General features: G+C 33.2%; 2 protein-coding genes across 2 annotated transcripts; one reads left to right on the top strand and one right to left on the bottom strand.

The window, feature by feature from the left end:
* Positions 1 to 2,745: 2,745 nt before the first annotated feature.
* On the top strand, positions 2,746 to 3,745 carry LOC115695070 (uncharacterized). The gene is made up of 4 exons (XM_030622164.2): positions 2,746 to 2,880; positions 2,982 to 3,156; positions 3,599 to 3,614; positions 3,724 to 3,745. Exons 1-4 carry the CDS (start codon positions 2,746 to 2,748, stop codon positions 3,743 to 3,745), a joined length of 348 nt encoding a protein of 115 aa, XP_030478024.2.
* Positions 3,746 to 12,945: 9,200 nt separating this feature from the next.
* On the bottom strand, positions 12,946 to 14,165 carry LOC133039467 (uncharacterized). The gene is made up of 2 exons (XM_061118384.1): positions 13,805 to 14,165; positions 12,946 to 13,695 (listed from the first exon to the last, which is right to left on the bottom strand). Exons 1-2 carry the CDS (start codon positions 14,039 to 14,041, stop codon positions 13,285 to 13,287), a joined length of 648 nt encoding a protein of 215 aa, XP_060974367.1. The 5' UTR covers positions 14,042 to 14,165; the 3' UTR covers positions 12,946 to 13,284.
* Positions 14,166 to 14,835: the final 670 nt, after the last annotated feature.

The raw sequence follows: 14,835 nt of genomic DNA, 5'->3' as shown, positions 1-14,835 counted from the left end.
GGAGACGATGAAGGAACCTCCATTGATGCAGTCGGCTACGCAACCAGAATGAAACCAGATCAAGCGTAGACCAACCATAAATTCCGGTGAATTTCAATAGGAAACAAACAAATCCAAGGATCTAAACAGAAAATTTAAAAAAAAAACCAGAAAACCGTGGAGAAACTGAAATTAAACATTTGATTTCGGTTTTTTATCGTGCAATATCACTCAAACGAGCGTCGAAAATCCAGATTGAAGTAATGTAAATCTATATTGAACAGATCTGGAGCTCCCCCTCAAATCCAAAAAAAGGTATGAAATGAAATTTTTTTCAACAATGAGATACGTCATACACAGTTGCATTCTGGTTGATTCACTGGTGTACAACAGGCAATTCAGATTATTAAAACAAAAAACAAGAACTGATTCTAATTAAGGAACCACATGATACTAATGAGGTTTTTTTTTTAATTTTTTGCGTTGCCTTACAGTTGCATTATCGTTTTAAAATGGTTTAGAAATCATGAAGAAGTGTCACATGACGAGTACTAAAAGCTAGCAGATATACAAGGTACGATTTATGTAAATGGTGGCAAATTAGTTTTATAATAGTTGGAAATTGATCTCATTCAAATAAACATGATGAAAAGTGACAATGAGTAAGAACTATGTAATTTTGAGAAAAGAGTTGTGGTTTTTAAGTTGATTTACAGTTGCATAATCATTTACTAATAGTTTAATTACATTTTTTGCAGGAATTTATTTTTGAAAAGATAGAGGATAAAACAGTTTGAGAAATGGTTAGCTTCTGAAATATTTGTTGAAGTTTCTTAATAGTTTTATTCTCATTTCTTTGTAGTTTATTAACAAAAAAAAATGGCAAAAGCAGGAATCAGGACAAGAAATACAATGCTTGAACAAAGGGACATAGATAGAAGTAAGTTTGTACTCTATTTCATAACAGAATCAAACCAGTTTTAAAATTCGTTGCCTTGCACTAATAACCATTGCAAAAACACAGGAAAGGAAAGACATTCCATTCCTAGTCTTCTACAATGGACAATTCGATGATCGAATGAATTATGAAAATTATGAAGCCAGTGGACATTACATTTCAACCAATTGTAACTATGAAGATTTGCAACAGAAACTCAAAGATGTCCTGGAGTGCAACCAAGAAACCACTGTTTTGCAACTGAAATATCAAGTGAAGGAAGGATACCAACCATTGAGGATAAAGGATGATCAAAGCCTGCATTTCTACATACAACTCAAACTGAAGGACACCGACTTCACAACATACCCATTGTGTGTGAATGTCATCCACAACCCAACAACAATTATCAATGCATCATTCTTGGGAAATGACAATTCATTAATTACACATACAAGCGCCTTCGAACCGATCGAATACAATGCAACAACAACAGAAGACTCAACTAATCAACAACATTCAATTGAAGCTACAGTACCGGAATTTGGGGGAGAAAATTTTGACTTCATGGACTATGCAAAACTTGTGGCAGAGGAGATGGTTGAGCAACTGGAAAACAACAAAAACAAGGAACCAGAAATCACAGATTATGACGAACTACTAATCACAGATCCGCAACATCCTGAAATAGAAGAAGCACAAATATACAAAGACAAAGAAACACTGCAGAGTGTGCTTGGTTTCTATGCAATTAGGCACAGCTTCCAATTCAGAGTGAAAAAATCATGTGCAAGAACATACAAGATTTGTTGTTTGGATCCAAAATGCAAGTGGGCACTAACGGCATCCAGAAACGGGACAACAAAGTCATTCATCATTCGAAAGTACGACAGAAAGGTGATACACACTTGTGATCTAAACATAAGATTTGCCGACAAAAGACAAGCTACAACGAAATTGATTGGAAACAACATCAAGCCACAGTTTACCAACATAAAAACAACTCAAACGCCACAAGACATCAGGGGAGAAATGAAACACAAGTATGGGGTGAGAATGAATTACATGAAAGCATGGAGAAGCAAAGAGCACGCCCAAGAAGAATTATGAGGAAAAGCCAACGAATCATACAAGCTACTGCCCGGTTTTTTGCACATGTTGCAAAAAACTAATCCCGGAACAATAGTGCACATGCAAACAGAGGATGACAACAGCTTCAAGTACTTGTTTGTCGCACTGGATGCTTCAATAAAAGGATGGAAGAAATGCAAACCTATAATAGTTGTCGACGGAACTTTCCTTAAATCAACATATGGAGGTACATTGCTCTCTGCTTGTACACAAGACGCAAATGGGCACATTTTTCCACTAGCTTTTTCTGTTGTGGATTCAGAAAACAACAACTCATGGCAATGGTTTTTCACAAAAGTAAGAGAAACATATGGAATTAGAGAGGAACAGTGCTTGATCTCAGATAGACATGAGAGCATAATTAAGGCAGCTGCTCAAGTATCTCCAGAAATCACGCATTGCTATTGTGTATACCACCTGTTAAGCAACCTAAAAGCAACCTTCAAGAAGAATGCAAGCAAGCTGGATAAACCATTCTTTGCTGCAGCCAGAGCATACACAGAGAGGAAATTTAAATACCATATGAGCGAGTTGGACAGCTTGGACATCCTGTCAGACCATATTTACAACAAGTTGGATACCACAAATGGTCAAGATACCACTGCAAAAACAACAGGTATTCAACTATGACTTCAAACATTGCTGAATCTCTAAATGCAGCAAACTTAGCAGCTAGAGAGCTACCAATCACAACACTGATGGAGTCATTGAGAGCTTTGATACAACAATCGACATACACAAACAGGAAAAAAGCACAGAAAACAAAAACATTTTTAACACCTACAACAGAGAAGAAATTAGTGAACAACTTTGTGGACTCATTGACAGAAAATGTAATAATCTGTTTAATATTTTAGTTGCATTATAGTTTCTTGATATTTTGTTTTCCGTTGTTATACATAATAACAATTTTATAAATTTACTTAATCTGCAGGTAAAACCAATAAACGAGACCATGTTCGAAGTCGTAGAACTAACCACATCATGGGTCATCAACCTCAAGGAGAAAACATGCAGTTGCAACCAATTCCAACTTGACGAGTTACCGTGTGCTCATGCACTTGCTGTTATAAAAGAGATGAACTTGAATGTTTACAACTACTGTTCAGGTTATTACACCACAAGAACATGGCTTGAAACATACAGCGGCTCAACATATCCGGTACACAATCACAAAACATGGGATGTGCCACAAAACATAAAAGATATCATTGTTCTGCCACCAAACTAGAAAATAAGATCTGGAAGACGAAGGAAACGAAGGTTTTTATCTGAATGGGATACTAAAAAACATAACAGGTGCAACAAATGTGGTCAACACGGACACAATCGAAAGACATGCAACAATCAAGCAATAAAATAGATACATATGAAATATTTGAATTGTTTAATTCTGTGTGCAAATTCAAACAGGTTGATATGTTATTTTCTAAATACATGGGATTTCATTTATATGAAATTTGAAACAATTTTTTAATAGTTGCAACATCGTTTTTTTACAGTTGCGACACTTCGTAAATATTAAGTACATGAATAACTTCTTCTTTACAGTTTTAAAAGCAGTCAGGTAAGAATTGATAAAACATAACTAAATAAAGGAAAAAGGAGCAAAAAACAGAGAATAAAAATACATTCATAGCACAATTTAGAAATATAAGTACGTTGTTTGTATTCAGTTGGATAATAGTTTCTCTATAGTTGTGCGACTGTATATAAAAACTTGAACAATTAGAAAAACATACAACTTTTGCTGATACAAACCTATACAATAAACATATTATAAGGACTAAATGTCAAGTATCCTAAAAGTTTTAAACCAGATCCAGAGTATAAAACCAAATATAATACCTATATTCAACAAATAACACTAACTATTGTCTGATAATAGATTCAACCAACAACACAAAATAGTCACAAAAATAAAAGATCCTATTTTTTTAATTTAGAAGCCTTAGAAGACTTGCTTTGCTTCTCATCCTCGCTATCAATGCTTTCATCAATTTTCCTTTGGCCATATGAGAAGAAAAGTGCAGCAAGCCGAGTACGATAAACTTCGATATCAAACTCCGCAGGAACATCCTTTCCGTGGATAAAGAACTCGGCAAATGTAGCAACATATGCTCTGCAATCACTATAAAAACAAAAAAAATATAAACAGTTTAGCAACTAAAAAACAACATAAAATAAACTTAAAAGAAACACTCACTTTTTCTGCTGAGACGGCAGACCACTAATCTCCACGATTCTTAAAGGAGCTGTAGGGTCAGAACCTAAAGCAGTAGCATGTGACCTATTCTTCCAGAAACCAAGTAGATCAAAAAACAAAGACAGCAACACAGAATAAGCCTTCATGGCATTCCTAGCTGCAACATTCATTTTCGCAGTCCTCAAAGAATTATACAGAAACAGAATCCCTTCATTCAAGTCAAGACGACCAAACACCCAATGACTTTCCCTCCTTAGATTGATGATGAATAACACATGATCGGCTTCATACCAAGGCTTAGAACACGGAATGCGCAAACCGCAAATGTAATGCGCTATTGGGTGGGCAGCGTGAATGTGTGACATCTTAGTCTTCATTGACTTGGCTTTGTTATATTTGTGGTACAAAGCTTGGATGTAATCATCAAAGAGACAATCAGCTGTCCTCGAATTCAATGTCACAGCGGAAGAATATTTACCTTTTTTCCTAAGGTAATAGAATATGGTGTTCATATGCTGAAACAAAAACAAGCCTTCTCTACACTTAATTATTTATTTCTTGAATTTAATATATTTAATTAATTTGAAAATTAAATATCTAAGTTGATTTTCATCATGATACTTAAATATTTCTTTTTCTTGACACTTAATTAAATAGAAAATTATTTTTAGTTGAAATTTATTTTTTCAACTAAATTTAAATAATTTTCAAAATATATTTTTTCTTTATTTTATTAATTAAATTTCGAAATTGCATTTCTTAAATGTTGGAATTTCGAATTTTATTTGAAAAATAGATTAAAGTTGTAAATTATTTATTTTAATTTTGGACCAACTTAAATCAATAATTTTTTTCATTTAATGATTAATTAAAATAAATGAAGTAAAATATATTTTTGATTATTTTATTAATCAATTTTTGAAATTGCATTTCATAATGCAAGATGATTTTGAATCTATCTTGAAAAATAGATTAAGTTGTAAATTAATTATTTATTTTAATTAATTCTTGGATCAACTTAAATCATGAATTTTTCATTTATTGATTAATTTAAAATAAATTTAATTAAAGTATATTATTAGAAATTGAATTAATTAGTCAAAGGAAAATCTAGATAGATGATATTTTTGCTTGAAGTATTTTTCTATTGTATTTAATTAAATAGAAAATTAATATTTAAGTTGATTTTCATCATCATACTTAAATATTTGAAAATTTTCTTATATATTTAATTAAATAGGAAAATTATATTTTTTGTTGTAAATTAATTTTATTAATTAATTTTTGGCCAACATTAAATTAGAATATTTTTTCCAGGATTAATTTTTTATTTTAACATGCATTTTCGAAAATTGTATTCTTAAATACTTTAATTTTTCAAAATGCAATATATATTTATAGAAAATTAAATTTGAGTTGTAAATTAATTTAAATTAATTTTGTAACAACTTAAATTGAATATTCTTCTAAATATTTATTGGAAATTATTACTAAGATGGAAATAATTCATGTTATTTTCATATCCATCTAAGTAAAATTTATAAATATTAAATTAAAATTTATATTTAGAATTTTTCATTCTAAATTGGAAATTTTAAATAAATATATATTTAAAATAAATAGATTAAATAAAGAGAATCAAAGAAAATACAACTCTCTTTAAATAATGAGCTTTATTATTAAGATATTCGATCTCCATTGTGGGTTTTACACCGCGTTTGTTTTAGTGAGTAATCCTCCCTAATGGAGGAACGTTCATTAGCAATTTCGCACCGTTTAACCTTGCATGATAAGTAGTTTGTAAGTGTTTGGTATGGTATGGATCAGCCTAATGGTGGCGACCATACTTGACTTGCAAATTATGAAACAATGGTGGAAGCTCATAAGATAGAATTGCCTTGACTCTCGCCTAAACGGGACAACGCTGAATTCCAATCTTGATCGAATAAAAGGTTGCTAGAATGTTTAACATTTTAGACGAGCTGACAACTCTATTCAATGAATGGTAGCTTTGACTCTCGCCTAAACGGGACACTGATATCAGTTTGTTGAAAACCTTGGAAATTATTTAGGATTGTATGTTTTAGTATTTTCACTTGTCATTCCTACTTGCTATATGCTTATAATTTCTGAATTGTGTATGAATTTATATTGAACCATGTTATTTTCTGTTATTAAGTTGTAGTTTAATTTCGAATCTTCATTGTTGGTCTAACTTGGCTTGTTTATCGAATGAGATAAATCCCTAGTGGATTTTCACCATTAGACATACATAATAGTGTTAGATCTCGAAAGATAAATATTGTATATGCGACATCTAGCTGTTCATCAATAGATGACACCTTAGACTAGTATTTTTACAATATGAAACAAGAAGATTGTATAAATAAGATTACTTTGACTTTCGCTAATCGAAGCATCGTTGGATTCTTATTTAATCAACGAAATTATCCTAATTCCTCTTAGCTTATTCATTTCGAAAAGCTCAATAACATATCATTGGATGAATGGTCTATAAATCATTTCATGTCATTCTATATTTTCTCTTAAGAAATTAAATGACGCATATGATTATAATCCCGAAATTCTATTCCCAATTGATATAAATCCTCAATCTTAGAAATCTCCTACTTGTATGGGCAAATCTGACTTAGAGTTTAAATAGTAATGGTGGTCCAAGAAAGAATTACTCATTATATTTGGTATAAATTTAAGTCTTTGACTTTAATTTTAGATTCCAAATAGAAATTTTCTTATATTTCTAGTTCCAGAATACAATACAGTTACACTTTCTCAAGCGTTTAATATCCATCTTCTATTAATGGATTAAAACTGTATGGAATATGAGTTAGGTATTGTGTGACCAGGATCCACTTGCAGTATTCTAAGAACTCTTTGATGTAACTAAACCTATGTCATCAAAAGACACTACCACATTTTTTTTAATCTATGGCATTTGTATCTTGTTCATACTGGATTTGACAAGATCAATCTCTGCAAAGAGTTAGTTGCCTATATCCACTAAAAGTAGTTCATCTCATTTGCAGATGGATGTACATTCAGGGGTGGATATGAGTTTTTCGTTGTATTCTTCAAACGATAACTCTAGATTATACATTTTAGCAAGAAATTTGAAATGTTTGAAAAATTTCATTAATTTCTAGCAATGGTTAAAACCATTAAGGTAAGTGGTTAAAGATCTTGCGAACTGATAGGGGTGGAGAAATAGTTAGTGGATATGCAGTTCAAAGATCATTAAATTGATTTTTAAATTATATCCAAACTTACCTCCCCAGAAATTTCGAGTTGCATGTTGATGATTAGTTACTAGTCATTGCCTAATTCCTTCTATGGTAATACAATTTCAAAATGATGTAATGGTTGTATACTTAATGTAAATCATTACTAGATTCATGGATGACCTAATCAAAATCTTAAGAAAAGCTAGAACTGTTAACCATGGTTTGTTAGCTATTCTAAGTGATTAGGGGTGGACCATCCCATAGTCAATAGATAAGGAAGTGTTTGTTCAAACAAATACTACTTTTCTAAGAAAATGACTAAGTAACCTGAGAAGAAAAGCCAATAGAACTATGGTTTGTCAAGATAAGAAACTAAGAAGAAAAGCCAATAGAACTATGGTTTAATCCATTCACATGGAGTAACCTAAATTTTCTATTACAAGGACATAAAAGGAAATTTTGTTTATAAGTCTATTTAATGGACTTAACAAAACTTCCTGTTCCTAGTATTATAGGTTTGAGTTTATCTAAACCTATGGCTTGTGGTATACCTGGTAATTACTTACTCTAATGCAAGCAACTTACTTTAGTAAGATGCTGAAGCATCTTCTTTCTAATGGCAATCTATAGAAGCTTCACAACTTCTTAGACATAGATTTTATTTATCTAAGGAAAAGTATCAACTATTCCAGAAAATATAAAGCCATGAAAAAATTTCTTATATCAACTGTGAGAGGTCTTAGATATGCTTTTGTATGCCTTAGACCAGACACCTGCTGTTGAGTGGGAGTAATGAGTAGGTATCAGATTAATCCAGGAGAAGAACATTGGAAGACAATCAAGTAAATCTTAAGATTAAGAAGAGGAACTATATGTTAGTCTATAAGGGTGTGTTTAAAACTCTTAGAATACACCATATCAGATTTCGAAATTTGCCTTTGTGCTAGTAAATCTTTCTGATAAGATGGTGGTTACTCTGGGGGTGGAATAGTGATTTTTGAGAAGTGTAAAAACCTATCTGAAGTCTCTAGGTCTACCAGAGAGGGACTGAATGTTAAGGTTGCAGGAAAGGTACTTATTCAGTCTAAGGAAAGTTCTATACATGTTTGGCATCATTCCAAATTGCCTTAAACTTCGAGTTTTAATTTCCTGATTAACCAAAAGTAGTTGCCAAAGGTATAGAATCCAGTATCCCAAGAGAGTAGACATATAGAGAGGAATTTCACATTATCAATGATTTTGTGATTAAGGAAGAGTAATGGTGGAGAAAAGGTTGTGTTTAATTCAACCTTTCAGACTATTATGAGGTGTTTACTACTACTACACTTGATTTGTATATCAAGGTGCTGAGATTATTTGAAACACACTTTTTGTTTTATATTAGTGCAAGTGGGAGTTTTTTGGGTTTAATGCCCTAAATAAAACTCATTTCAATATAATCAGATTTACTTATTAATATAGATCAGAAATAACATTTAATGTTGCATGGTTCACATGATTTATTTCATGATTATATGTACATAATGTATAAATTCATCTGAAACCCTTTTCACATACTTGATCCTTTTTATTGTGCCGTCAACACATTGGAAAGTAAACATGACTATGTGAATAAAGTTTCCTAGATTTATTAGACATAGGGTTTTACTGATATGATAATCTACAACAGAGTTTACTTACATTTGGAGAAGTGCTATGTTCTTTCCAGAGCATTGGTTAAAGTAAAGCTCAGGTAGGATGCATGGAGTATGCATCGGAAGGGACCGATATTGAACTTTGACTTAGATTTATTAAACTTACCGTAATATCTATTCAAGTCAATATCGCCTAGTTGATCCTAGATCAAATGTTCTTAATCCTGTTATGATTAGGCTCAATCTTGAAAGGCTATTCGTGTTCTTTGATTTGTTAGTTAAGCCTACTTTTAGGTCAGGGTGATACGTGTTGGGTTTTATGACCTAAATAAAACTCATTTCATATAATCAGATTTACTTATTAATAAAGATCAGAAATAACATTTTATGTTGCATGGTTCACATGATTTATTTCATGATTATATGTATATAATGTATGAATTCTTTTTAAGTCCAGAACATATGGGTTGGTTAAAGATTATAGTGTTGTCAGCACAGTGGAATATAATCTTTATTATATGTTCAAAAGTAGATTCCCTGATTTGTCAGAACACTGGATTTAGACTGACATGGTATAATCAGCGATATGTATTCTTACACCTTGGAAAAGTGTTATGTCCTTTCCAGGACATTGGCAAAGTTTACCAGTATCGGATATATGGAGTATACATCGGAAGGGACCGATATTGAACTTTGATTAGATATGTTAAAAATTACCGTAATATCTATTCAATTCAATATCAACTGTTGATCCTAGATCACATGATCGAAATCCTGATATGGTTAGGCTCAATTTCAAGAGTGTTACTCGTGTTCTTTGATTTGTTAGTTAAGCCCAGTTTTGTATCAGGGTAATACGTACATTTTGGGAACACGGTAATACAATTGAGTGGGGGAGCTCTAACATAAATATGGAATCTATAGCTTCTATTTGGCAAATAGAAGTAAAGGATGATTTCCTTCGAGCTTAACCAAACGAAGATAAATGGTGGAGATCTCATTTCACTTAGGTGAAATATCATTTATACAGGGTTAAGTGTTTTAAGGATAAAATACATTGTAGGGTGTTACGGTAATTTAATCCCTTTACAGTGTAAATCATCTATATAGAGGATCATTGATCACATTAGGGTTATAACAATGGATAACTAATGACGTGTCTATATCGTGGAACATATAGAGCGTTTCTATATGACTGAGAGTGCAATTCCAAGTTCTAAGTGTGGATTCAATGAGGAATTAATAAGTTAGGGAATTTACTTGGTAAATTTGGTTCGACTTATTGGAAGCTCGGTTATATAGACCCATGGTCCCCATACTAGTTGAGGCCATACTGCTTGTAAGACTCAGTTAATTGATTTTAATTAATCAATTATGATTCTAAAAGTTAGACTATGTCTACTTTATGAATTCTCACAGTTTAAGGTTGAAATCGTAAAGAAAAGGGTTTCTAGGTTTAATTATTAATTAAGAGACTTTGTATGTCTAATTAATAATTATTTTAAATGACAATATTATTTAATAATCTATTTTAGTTATTAAATAATTAGTTTTGGCATTTAAATGATTAGAATTGGAAAAATGGCATTTTTGGAGAAATAGAATAAAATTGAGGAAACTGCAAAATCCAAGTGAGGCCCATTTCCCTCTATGGCCGAGCACTCCCTTTGTGTTTCCCAATTATTATTTTTATTTTTTAATTGCCATGTAATTGCTAATCAAAGCCTAGCTATAATAGGAAAGTGGTGGATCACACTAAATAAGGCAGTTAATTGATTACACAGTAATTAAGGAAACTGTTTTATTTGGAAAGTTGTGCTCTCCCTTTTCCCTATATAAAGCAACCTTGCTCTCTTCTCTTGTATGGATGAAAAGCCACGAAATTAAGAGAGAAAAATAGAGAGCAATTTCGAAATCCTTGTGAGATGAGTAGTGCCCACACACATCAAGTGGTATCTCAATCATAGTATGGAAGACTATGGAATTTCTGCATCAAAGAAGGACAAAAGAAGATCCAGGTTCAGATCTTGGTGATGCTCTGCTACAGAAAGGAATCAAGGGCTAGAGATCTGAACGGAAGGAGTCATATTATTCCGCTGCACCCACTGTAAGGTTTTCTAACTTTATATGTGTTTATTTTCATTGTTTTAGAATTCATATTAGGTTGTTAATCCAACATACTTGTTAGTAAATCTAGATCCTGGTAAAATAATTTCCAACAATACGTACATTTTGGGAACACGGTAGTGCAATTGAGTGCGCGCGCTATCATAAACATGGAATCTATAGCTTCTATCTGGCGAATAGTAAGCAAAGGATGATCCCCTTCGAGCTTGACCAAACAAACATAAATGGTGGAGTACTCATTTCACATAAGCTGAAATATCATTTATACGGGGTCAAGTGTTTTAAGGAATAAATACATTGTAGGGTGTAATGGTAATCTAATCCCTTTACAGTGTAGATCATTCATATAGAGGATCATTGATCACATTACGATTATAAGAATGGATAACTAATGATGCATCTATATGGTGGAACATATAGAGCATTCTATATACTGAGAGTGCAATTCTAAGTTCTATGCGTGGATTCAACGAAGAATTAATAAGTTAGTGAATTTTAGTGCTAAATTCTTGATCTACTTATTGGAAGCTCGGTTATATAGACCCATGGTCCCCGCACTAGTTGAGATAATATTGCTTGTAAGACTCATGTGATTGGTTTTGATTAATCAATTATAATTCTCAATTTAGACTACGTCTATTTGTGAATTTTCACTAAGTAAGGGCGAAATTCTAAAGAAAGAGTTTTAGGGGCATATTTGTTAATTATGATACTTTGTATGGCTCAATTAATAAATATGATAAATGACAATATTATTTAATAATTATTTATAGTTATTAAATAGTTAGAATTGGCATTTAAATGGTTGAATTAGAAAATTGGCGTTTTTGAGAAAATCAGATGCAGAATTGATAAAACTGCAAAATTGCAAAAAGTGAGGCCCAAATCCACTAAGCATGGCCGGCCACTTTTGTAGGCAATTTAAACTGATATTTTCATTATTTTAATGCCAAATAATTCAAACCTAACCCTAGTGGAATGCTATAAATAGATAGTGAAGGCTTCAGGAAAATTACACTTTTCTTCTGACACTTCTGATTCAGAATAAAACTGAGCCTCTCTCTCTCCCTATCTTTGGCCGAACCCACTCTCTCTCTCTTCCTCATTGAGATTTCGAAATTCTTAGTGTATGAGTAGTGCCCACACACAGCAAGTGATACCTCAATCATAGTGAGGAAGATCGTGAAGAAAGACTTTCAGCAAGAAGGAGAATTCAGCATCAAAGATTCAGAGAAAGAGATCCAGGTTCAGATATTGATAATGCTCTGCTACAGAAAGGAATCAAGGGCTAGATATCTGAACGGAAGGAGTCATATTATTCTGCTACACCCAATGTAATGTTTCCTAAACTTTATATGTGTTTATTTCATCATTTTAGAAAGTTCATATTCAGGGTGTTAATAAACATACTTGTGAGTAGATCTAAGATCCTGGTAAAATAAATTCCAACAGAAGGGCAACTGACTTTTGACCAACAACATCTGGATTGGGTGCGGGGACTTAAAAATGAAAGACTGAATTTAAAAAGTTGCAAAACAAACTAAAAACTATTGAGCAACCAAAAAGAAATCTAATTTTCTTGCAACCAATTAAAAATACACTTACATGGATTTTACCAACAGCCTCCAAGCCAACCAACATAACTTGATCATCATATATTTCAAGCTGGCTTTACCCATCAAAGAAATCGTCCCCCTTTAATCGAGACTCATCGCCCTTTGGCTTCTCAACATCCTTAGCATTTTCATCACTCCCTCCAACAGCCTCAGATGGATTCACATCAGCAGGGGCAACATCAGTAACAACCTTTTTTAGCATCATCAGCATCACCACCAACTTTAACCAACTCACCACCATCGTCGGAGTCGAAATCCATATTTTCTGGATCAGGCAGTTCCTTCTCATCATCCTCAGCATCATCATCATCATCATCATCATCATCATCATCATCATCATCATCATCATCATCATCATCATCATCATCATTAGAATCTTGAGTTACTAATTCATCAGATGACTTTCCCTGAATCAAACAACATAAATGCAACTTAAATGAAACAGTAAGGAAACTAAAAAAAAAGTATGAAAAAATATAAACAATAAACTATGAATAAATACCTCATCAGAAGGACGACGATGAATGGCATTAACCTTCTCCTGAATATCCGTAATTACAGTCATTACGGACTTGAAATTAAGATCAACAAAACACCTCAAGGATATGAAGTCTTCGGCCAATGATGCTTGATTCGAAATGACCATCTCCAACTTAGATTTCATCAAATCAATATCCGTTGAATCAGATTTCTTTGAAGATGACCCACTCTCAAATGATTGCTTCGCTACACCACGGTCATCAATAGACTCATCAAGAAATAAACCGTCAAGTTGAAGCTTCTGCCTCTCTTCATCAGTAGGACACATGTTTTTGATCTTCAACTGAACAGCATAATCAAACAGAATATGAAAATATAAAAACAATTTAAAAAACTAAAAATTAACAACATAAATAAAACTGAAAAGAAACAGTAAAGAAACTGTAATTTACCTTGTTCAACGGCAAATCAAAAATCTTGCCCTTCAAGTCTCGAAGAGTTGGGTTTTTGGTGACAATGGTGTTGCTCCAGTTCAGAATCCTTGGAATAGAAGATGAAACTCTTTTACAGAAAGAATTCACCATAGCAGGATAGCATTCATAAAACCAAACCGTAAAAACCCATGGACATCCCAAAGCCCTATACCAACCATCATACTGGCCTCCCTTCTCTGCCTTCTTATTTTTCATTAAAATCCCATGCTGAATTCTACCTTTGAATGAATCAATTTTCAATTCAAAGGATTCCTGTAACACCCTAACTATCTTAGGCGTATTACGTGATTTTTAAACGTACTGTGCAGCTCGTTGCTAATCAACGAGGTTTATGGAAAAACGTGATTAATTAAAATTTTGCTTTTTCATTAAACTTATAAACCATTTGACAAAAGTCTCGGGATCCCGATTTATAAAAATATTTACTAAAGTTTTAACTGATTAACTTTTACATCAAAATGAAAGTCGTCTAACGACAGTTTCAAAAATCTCAGTCGTGCTGTCCCGAGGATCGTACGCTCCAGGCCTAACCGCCCCGACATGTACAATCTCATAAGCTCGCTCACGGTCCATCAGCAACTGCCTTGCCTTTACCTACACATGAACATAAACTGTGAGTCGACAGACTCAGTAAGAAAAGCATAATAATATCATACATAAAACTGACTGCCGTGTCCAACACGATACTGAGTCCCGCTACTGCCATGTCCAACATGGTACTGAGCACTACTGCCATGTCCAACATGGTACTGAGTTTTGAACGTTCAGGGGACGGTACTATTGACAAGTATCCTCCTGATCGGTCGAACCGGTCATACTCCGGCTGCTGGTCATACTCCAGCCTGTACCGACGGGATAGGTCAATAGCACTGAACCACAAACCAAGTGTCAGCCTGATCGGTCCGAACCTGGCCATACTCCGCCGCGGTCATACTCCGGCTCGTACCGACGTGACAGGGTTGGATGGTTCGAAGCCTAAATACATATCT

This window comes from Cannabis sativa, chromosome 6 (assembly GCF_029168945.1).
Source record: "Cannabis sativa cultivar Pink pepper isolate KNU-18-1 chromosome 6, ASM2916894v1, whole genome shotgun sequence".
Classification (NCBI taxonomy): Eukaryota; Viridiplantae; Streptophyta; class Magnoliopsida; order Rosales; family Cannabaceae; genus Cannabis; species Cannabis sativa.
Note: the sequence above shows the minus strand (reverse complement) of the source record. Positions and strands in the feature narration are given on the sequence as shown.

Bases quoted from the DNA above. Each gene is read 5' to 3' on its own strand.
- LOC133039467 (XM_061118384.1), bottom strand. From the start codon at position 14,041: ATGAAAAATAAGAAGGCAGAGAAGGGAGGCCAGTATGATGGTTGGTAT. The intron at 13,696-13,804 runs GTAAATTACAGT...TATGCTGTTCAG, and splicing joins TTGATTTGCCGTTGAACAAG to TTGAAGATCAAAAACATGTG.
- LOC115695070 (XM_030622164.2), top strand. From the start codon at position 2,746: ATGGAGTCATTGAGAGCTTTGATACAACAATCGACATACACAAACAGG. The intron at 2,881-2,981 runs GTAATAATCTGT...CTTAATCTGCAG, and splicing joins TGGACTCATTGACAGAAAAT to GTAAAACCAATAAACGAGAC.